The following is an 8,707-nucleotide window of genomic DNA, read 5'->3' on the forward strand; positions in this document are numbered from 1 at the left end:
GAGCAGGTTTCCCCCCTCCCTCAGGAATGTAGCCAGCTCAGGTTACCTAAAAAGATAGGCTGAGGTGTGTCTCCTCTGCTGGGCCCATCCTAATCAAATGGTCACAGCTCAGAGATTTTAATCACATTGTCACAGGGCAGAGATTTTGGGGAGAAACCAAGGTGGCTTTCTGCCACAGAGACTACAGGCACAGCAGGGTCTACCTGGCTCTCTCCCCTTCCCTCCCTCACCCATCATTCACTGCTCAAGCAGGGATTCCCCCTTCCCTCCCTCCCATCTCCCACAGCATGGACCCCAGCCCCACGGACTCTAGTTGGCATGTGGTATGCTAGCTAATGCTGAAAGTTGCCTGTGGGTGTGTGTCTCCTGTTTCACTAGGACCAAACAAAGGCAGACAAGATTGTGATCAGAAACTAGTTTAAACCTGTAACAGAACAGATGTTCAGTGCATACAGACCAGTTTCAGAATGGTTGAAACCAGTTTGAGATAAATCTGGTTGAATGAAGTATCAGACTCAACTGATTTGGCTTCAACTGGTTTATGCAATGTCTGTCCCAGACCCCTTGCTGGTTTAAGTTAAATCAGAATCCCCTAGCATCCCAGCATGCTGTCTGGGCTGGGCAAGGCCCTCTGCTCCACAGCAGGGCTGGCCCCTCCCCTCTGTTCCCTGGCTAGAGCTCAGCACAGACTTGCAGGCACAGCAGGGTCTGCTGACTTCCTTGTGCCGCCCTTTCCTCCCCCTCTCACCACTCACTGCTTAAGGAGAGATCCCTTCCTCCACTCTGCCACAGTAGGGACTGTAGCCAGCATGTGGTATGCTAGCTAATACCGAGAGATGTCTCTGTGTGTCTTTCTCCAAATTTACTGGGGCAGGCAGACATAACAGTGACTACTTAGGGCTTTTGGAGCTAATCAACTGGTCAGCTGGTAAGCTGTTTAAGAAGTTGCTCTTCTGTTAGTTTGCTGCAGACAGTATGACAAAGCAGGGAGGGTGATTGAAAAGCTCTGTATCATCAACAGATGCATGCACTGCACACCCCACCTTGCCTCACAGTGTTAGCCTGGGGTTAGGGGCTGGCAACACTCCTTCCCCTTGAGCAGCCAGCAGGGAAAAGTCTGGGACCATGCAGGCAGACCTCCCTAATGAGAGAGTCCTGCTGGGGCCTGGCCATGCTCCTCCGCCTCTCAGCCCAGCTCCCTGCAGAAGGGAAGGGAGGGCTGCTCTAGCACCCCCCGGCTTCTCGCCTGAGCCACTCCAGGCATGTGTCTGAATTTCCTCAGTCCAGAGAGAATATCTGTCCAGATACAAACCAGTTCAGTCTAGCCAGGTTAGACCAGCCTGCAAAGATTGAATCAATTCAGGCTCAGGCTTTTTGAAAGTCTGTCCCTAGCCAGTATGAAGAAGTGGGAGAGGGAGATTGAAAAGCTCAGTATCATCAGCAGATGCGTGCACTGTGCACAAGCAGTCCTCCCTCCCCCTCCCCACTTTGCCTCAGTGTGCTAGCCTGGAGCTGGGGGCTGGCAACACTCCTGCCCCTTGAGCCGAGGCTGTGCAGGCAGAGTAGTGGTTTACACCCCTCCCTGATCAGAGTGACCTGCTGGGGCCTGGCCATGTCCCTGCTCAGCTCAGTGCTATAGACAGGAAGGGAGGGCTGCTCTAGCACCCCCCAGTTTCTAGCCTGAGCCACTGCGGGCATGTGCCTGCATTTCCTCAGTCCAGAGGGAATGTCTGTACAGTTGCAAATTGATTCAACCTAGGCAGGTTAGATTAACCAGCCTGCAAAGATTGAATCAGTTCAGGCTCAGGCTTTTTGAATGTCTGTCCCTAGCGTTAAAGTCTATTTCTTGATATTTAAATGCAGTCCTGTGCATAGTTTCATTTACCTGAGGTAAACCAGGCCCATAGTTTTTAATGGTGTTGTTTTCTTTTCTTTTCTTTGCTTTTATTTGTCTTATTCTACTGCCAAGTGACCTTGATCAAGATTAGGGTTGATTGTTTTTGTTACATGTAGCAAAAAATATTTTCCACCCCATTATAATAATGCAAATACATAAGACTGAACAAAGATGGAGCAGGGGGATGGAGGGGAAGAGCATTATTTTTCCTATCTTATAAATGGGGAGATAAGACACAGATTAGACAGACTCTTTGTGTGATCTTATACTGCTCTCACTAGGACTGGAATTAAATGCAGATCTCCAGAGTCTCAAGCTAACATATTAGCCATGAGACATTTTTTTCTCTCTTTAGCACTCTTTAACCAATTTAATAGTTAGTTTATAGACTGGGATATAATTTGCAGTTCCCCAGCATTTAGACCATAATTGCAAGGCTGACAAAGAATCTAGGAGCACTCTACCCTATGAAAAACTACCAGAGCAATACTGAGAGCTCATTTACCTGCTGAATTGGCATCTTCTCCTTCACAGATCCTCCTCTGTAAGAGGGAATCAATCCAACTGTCCCAATTTAATAAAAAAAACAATCGAAGTCAGATTGCCTTTTCTCTTCCATCCATGTATATGTGCTCTGGTTTATGTGCTTTCATGGATCTTGTCTCTCTCATGTTTCAAGACCCTGTTTTATAGTATCATAGTGCTTAGGGTTGCAAGGGACCTAAACAGATCATCAGGTCCAACCCCCTACCCTGGGCAAGAATGAGTGCCGGGATCATATCACCCCAGACAAATATCTTTCCAACCTCCTCTTGAAGACCCCCAAGGTAGGAGAGAGTACCACCTTACTTGGGAGCCCATTCCAGATCCTAGCAGCCCTAACTTTAAAGTAATGTCTGCTGATGTCCATCCTGAACCTTCTCTTTAACAATTTGTGGCCATTATTCCTAGTAACCCCGGGTGGTGCCTGGGGGAACAGAGCCTCCCCCAATTCCTGCTGGTCCCCCCTGGTGAGTTTGTAAATGGCCACCAGATCCCCTCTCAGCCTTCTCTTTTGGAGGCTGAATAGTTTCAGGCCCTTTAGTCTCTCTTCGTAGGGCCTGACCTGCTGCCCCTTGACCATGTGAGTGGCCCTCCTCTGTACCCACTCAATGCTAGCCACATCCCTCTTGAAGTGTGGCATCCAGAACTGGACACAGTACTCCAACTGTGGCCTGACCAGTGTCGCATAGAGGCGAAGGATCACCTCCCTGGACCTGCTAGTGATGCACCTGTAGATGCACAACAAGGTGCGGTTAGCCTTACTGACCGCTTCTCTTCACATTGGCGGCTCATGTCCATCCTGAAGTCAACAATGACTCCAAGATCCCTTTCAGCCACCGTGTTGACAAAAAGGGTGTTCCCCAGCCTCTAGGTGTGCTGCTGGTTCCTTCTCTCTAGATGCAGCACCTTGCACTTGTCTGCATTGAATTTCATCCTATTCTCATCTGCCCACCTCCTGTAATTTGTTTAGATTTAGCTGGATTCTGTCCCTCCCCTCCAGCATGCCCACCTCACCCCACAACTTGTTGAACAGTACAGGCCCCAGGACTGAGCTCTGGGGGACTTCACTGCCCACATCTCTGCAGGTCAAAAATGACCTGTCCACCACCACTCTCTGGGTGCAACCATCTAGCCAATTGACCACCCATCTGACTGTGTAGGCATCAGTGCTGCAGTCACTTAGTTTTTGGTGATTGTTGTAGATCTTTGTTTGGCTCAAAATCTGTGCAGGGGTGTAGGGGCTGTCAATTAGACAAGCTACAGGAAGAATGGTGAGCTAGGGGTATTGTTGAAGGTGGGAACTCATTGCCTTTCCTCCAGACTTTTGGAAAGCATTGTTGTTTTAATACAGCTGGTACCCATTAATAATATTCCCTTCTTCAATAAAATGCATTGTAAAGTTCACGGCTCCAGTCCTGCAAAGGCTTATGCATGTGCTTAACATTACATCTGGGAGAAGCTAGTGTTAAAGGTGAGCACATCTGCAGTCTTTGCAGAAGTGGGGCCAATGTTGCTGAGTACATAATTATTGCTGCAGAGTTTACTCACAGAATCAGGTTCATCACTTCAGGAAGTGATTTTCGATATGTTGAATTGTATTTTTTTATTAACCCCCCCCGCTTCCCCCCAATAACCTTGAATTCTGTTTTAGGTTTGATTAATTTCTTTAGAGAGAGGCTATGAAGTCCATTTGGTTCTGGAGGAATTAGCAAAAATAGTGGAAAGCCCTAAAGGACAGATTTCTAATGTTGCTTTTGATTAATTCCACTGCAATTTTCATCTTTAAGTGTTTTGTCTTCTAGTCTTAACCGGTCATAATAACACAAAACCTCTGACAGAACAACTTTTTTTTACAAATATGCAACACTTAAGTTAGTGTTTTTTTAATGTTGTTATAGACTTCTTGCAACTAGCTCTTACGTGTGTGGCTGCATTCCTTGACTTTTTTCAGGCCTCAAGCATGTACATTCCTCCTTTAGTTTATCATTTACAGGATGAGCTCATACTCTTGTTGAAAATACCTGAGAAAAATCTCTTGGCTACCATAGCCACTGTGTGGATAATTTTCAAGCTAACATTTATTTTTCTGCTCTCTGCTTCTTCCCTAAGATTTTGAACTTTTCGTCTTGAAGCAAAGCTGCAAACATGAAAAACTTTGAATTACAGGCAAAGGCATCTATTCTGTTTCCTCAACCAAACTGGAAAAATCAATCTGGCACAAAAGGTATCAATGACTTCATATGCTGGAGAAGAAAAAGGATGCATTATTTTGGTGGGAGTCAGAAAATTTTAAAAGTAACCAGCCGTTCATCATGGCAGCCCTGCTTGTCTTCCCAGGAAAATGTTTTCAAGCAATTAGCATTAAAGAACCCTGCTTTTAATAAGGTGAGTGCAAGTCCAATATTTTGTTAATTTGCTGCCTTATAATGTCAGTTAATTCAAAACAAAGGCCAACATTTGTAAAATGCTTGAAAGTAGCGTTGAATGTAAAGCTTGTACTAATTACAAACACACAGAAAAGCTACTTTTGATAACCTATATATTGAAATTTAGTGCAATGTAAAGTGTTGATCAAACATTCTGACTTCAGTGGACTGTAGTTGTTGTCATGCTTAACTTTTTGAAAAGACATGTTTTCTGTAAACAAGCTCTCCAATACATATAGGAACATGCTCTCCAATACATATAAGAACAACAGTTGCCTTCTAGCATTAACTTTTGTGATAGAATTGGTATTATGAAGATGATTTTAGCCGATTGTTTTGTTTTAAACATGGTGATGAGATTTTTAAAGTGTTCCCCAATTGTTGTATTTAGATAGCAGTATTCAATTCAACATTGGATTATATAATGTTTATAATTTAAGTTGAAATTTTCCAACGTAATCTAATTTTAATTGAGGCAAAGTTGAATTTGTTTTTATTTTAGTGGAATTTAATAAATGGAAAGCTTGTCACTAGTTAAAATTTCCTACTGCTTGTTTGGCTGTGAGGTTTCAGACTATGTTTATTTGCTGCCTAGGTAACAAATCCAGATGTGGCACTTGTCTGTATTTTACTGAATTATGTGGAACAAGCTGAGGACAAACACACTAGACTAGTCAGCTAGAGTGTACACTCTGGTATCCGAGCATGTTACCAAGGAAAATAAATATTGTACTCTTTCTTGTCATTTGGATTTGGCTGGAAGTGAAACAAGAAGCTTGGCATTGAGATATTACTAAGAGACTGTATGATTGCTTTTATCTTCAGTTGACCTTGGATTGTTTTGCTTTAGAAAGTAATTGTTCTGAGTATTGATTAAATCCTTATGACTATAGTTTCAGAAGAGGACAAGATTTAAAGCACAGGGAGGAAAGGGCTTATTTGCAATGGGGGGAACCCTCCCCCCCACAAACCCCTTGACAGTAACTTTTGTCATTTTGTCCTTTGCAACTTTTTTTTTCAGATTCTTTTTTCTAATTTAGCTTTCAAGTTTATTCTACTGAGCTGTGCGCACTTGTTACTAAAAGTGATATTTATACACGTGCTCTGGGGTGGGGGGGCATTTTAATTAGAGTGACTCTTGGGAGCCACTGCAATTAAAATGCCCGCAGCATCTCATGTATTCAGCGTTTCATGTTTCAAAATGGTGGCAGGGGCGCTCTAACTAAAGCTTATTTGAGCTTCTGTTAAAGTGTCCCCGCTGTCATTTTGTAATGTGGGGGTGCTGAATACATGAGATGCTGCAACATGCTGGACCATTGTGATTAGAATACATTGGAGCATGTGTAAAAGTGCCCACTTTTTAAATGTTGTGTAAGAATATTATATTATGTTACTTTTGGAATTGCAGCTGTATTTTCTAATGGCTAAAGCTGGCAAGCAGAAGTGCTTATACTTCATTGCTAAAGCAGAAGGCAGGGCAGAATGGCACCTTAGAGACTCCCTCTGAATGTGTTAGTCTCTAGGGTACCACGAGGCCCTGCCTTCTGCCTGATTTAAGACTAACACAGCTAATTACCTGTCTACTTTATTGTTAAATGAATGACCAAGACAAGATGTGTACACTGACATCAAACAATTCTGACTTTGTGTGATTTAATTCTGTGACAGAATTGGATCAAATGCTGTAGTTTTATTAAAGGATTAAAAATGTTTCTTATCTTTAAAAATATTAAAAAGAAAAGGTATGCAACTTGATATACCATTTGAAGCACTTGATCCTGTGCACCTTGTGCTGGCACAACTCATATTGATTTTAATAGGAGTTTCCTCCAGTAGAGACTGTGGGAAAAATACTTGCTTCAAAGCTCCAGCCTTGCCCCCCTAATATCCTAATAATTTTTTTTCAGAAGACCTGAGAGAGGAAGGACCCCCTTCTTTTGCTCACTCTTTCCTGTAACCTAGAGGTTGGCATAGTTCAGCCACTACACTTCATGGGCTCTCATGACAGCTAGAATTTCCCTCCCCCCTCTATGGCAATGTGGTAAACTATTCTCTCAAGCTTCCTTCTTCTGTTGCCAGTGCCCCTTAAGGAGCTGTTTCAATCTCCTTCCCTTCCTGTCTCACCTTATAGTGGGTCTCAAGTTTGCTGTTGGTGAATTTTCCAGGACTGAGAAGTCCAGTGGAAGGGAACTCCATGCAGGGATGATGTCAAAGTGATGAAGCATGATAGGTAACAAGTGAAGTAGTGAACTATTGTTTTAAAAGTCCACAGAAGTTATTAAGCAAGTAGCATAATTAAGCAAAGGAAAAGATATCTCCTCATGAAAATAATATATACATGAGTGCATGCCTGATGTTCTTCTAATATAAATCATTTAAAAGAAGTCTAGAGGATAAGCAGTTCAGTTTTAGCTTCAGAGCACTAACAAAAAGACTAAATTCCTGGGGCAATCAGAAACGTGAATGATAGACACTTTCTGTATGTTATTGGGGCTTCAATGTAAGAATTGATGCTCTGAAATCATAATGCTGTATTAATCTTTGCAATTATACAACTTATTATTTAAATATTCTAAGACAAAAACTGCTCTCATCATGCACCTGGGTGCCCCTAAGGGGAATATGATGTGAGTACAAAGATCCTCAGAACAATATTACCAGTGCATTTGTTTAGAATATTAATGGTTATATATGCTGTATTGATTATTTTAATTTATATATCTATAGTATATAGTATATTTGCATAGACGTATAAATTAAGATAATCAGTACAACGTATAGTATAGTATAGTATATACACACACTGTGATATCAGCTTTGTGTTAAGCAATTAGGAGACATTAACAGTGCATGATTTATTCAGCACTGGTTTATACATCTGATTAATTTTAGAGGTAATTATTTTGTGTAACAGTTGTGCATTTGAGAAGTTCCAGAAGGTAATACTAAACTAAAAAATGTGCACATCTGTCTGCTTTTGACAACAATGAATCTTAAGTAGATTTATAAGTTATTTATGGGTATCAAAGTGCTGTTCCTATTGTACATAAAGAACCATAGTGAGCTTCACTTGTTTCTTATCTTCCCCCTTGCAGTGCTGTAAATCTAACTTCTGCCCATCCTATTGTTAAAAGAAAAGCAGCCATATTGTGCTGATTGCTATTAAATTAAAGCAGAAAGGGAGAGAAACAAAGGTGGAAGCCCATTTTACCAGCAGGGATACCACTACCTTTTATTTTGCCTTTTTGAGGTCACAAAGTCATTGCAGGCATCTGACCTCTGATAACCTCTTCAGTGCCACAGCATGCAGTTTCTTTCGGAAGAACTTAATTAAACACAACTGAAGTTCCCTGCTAACATTTGTTGCTGAAAAGATTCTTCTTTGATTGCTTGATGTTTGCTGGTGAAGGGAAAACAAAGATTCTTCTTTTGTTCCCAGAAGAAAAGTTAGCATATGTTAGTTAAGGATTTGTGATTTCCTGTGGAGGTACAGGTTCCTTCTTTAAATCCAACAGCATTCTTTAATCCTGCGGAAGTATCAAAAATAGGGAGTAAAACAATACTCAGAGAATTTAAGCCAGATTTTTAAAATAAATCTCAGAAGAGGCTACTTTTACTTTTTTGGAGGTATTCTGTAATCTTGGATCGTATAATAAATGAAACTGCATTCTCTATATAACCAAATCATATGTTTATGGAAGTACCTTTTATATTAACTATGCAATGTAAAACTTTTATTTAAGGGAAGTTCCTTGTTATGGTATGCTGTAGAAATTTAGATTGCTGTTTAAATCGTGCACATCCTTGGCAAAGGTTGTTATTAAGTCTCAAAAGCAAAACA

General features: G+C 41.6%; 1 protein-coding gene across 3 annotated transcripts in view; it reads left to right on the top strand.

The window, feature by feature from the left end:
* Nucleotides 1-4,458: 4,458 nt before the first annotated feature.
* Nucleotides 4,459-8,707, top strand: part of LOC109296122 — a 215,534-nt gene continuing 211,285 nt past the window's right edge. For all 3 annotated transcript variants that reach the window (XM_019515354.1, XM_019515355.1, XM_019515357.1), the window contains exon 1: nucleotides 4,459-4,825. In XM_019515354.1, the coding sequence (XP_019370899.1) occupies nucleotides 4,586-4,825 (240 nt within the window). In that variant the 5' untranslated portion in view covers nucleotides 4,459-4,585. The remainder of the gene's footprint in view (nucleotides 4,826-8,707) is intronic.

The sequence above is a fragment of the Gavialis gangeticus genome, unplaced genomic scaffold, assembly GCF_001723915.1.
Source record: "Gavialis gangeticus isolate Ggan-Ray unplaced genomic scaffold, GavGan_comp1, whole genome shotgun sequence".
NCBI lineage: Eukaryota > Metazoa > Chordata > Crocodylia > Gavialidae > Gavialis > Gavialis gangeticus.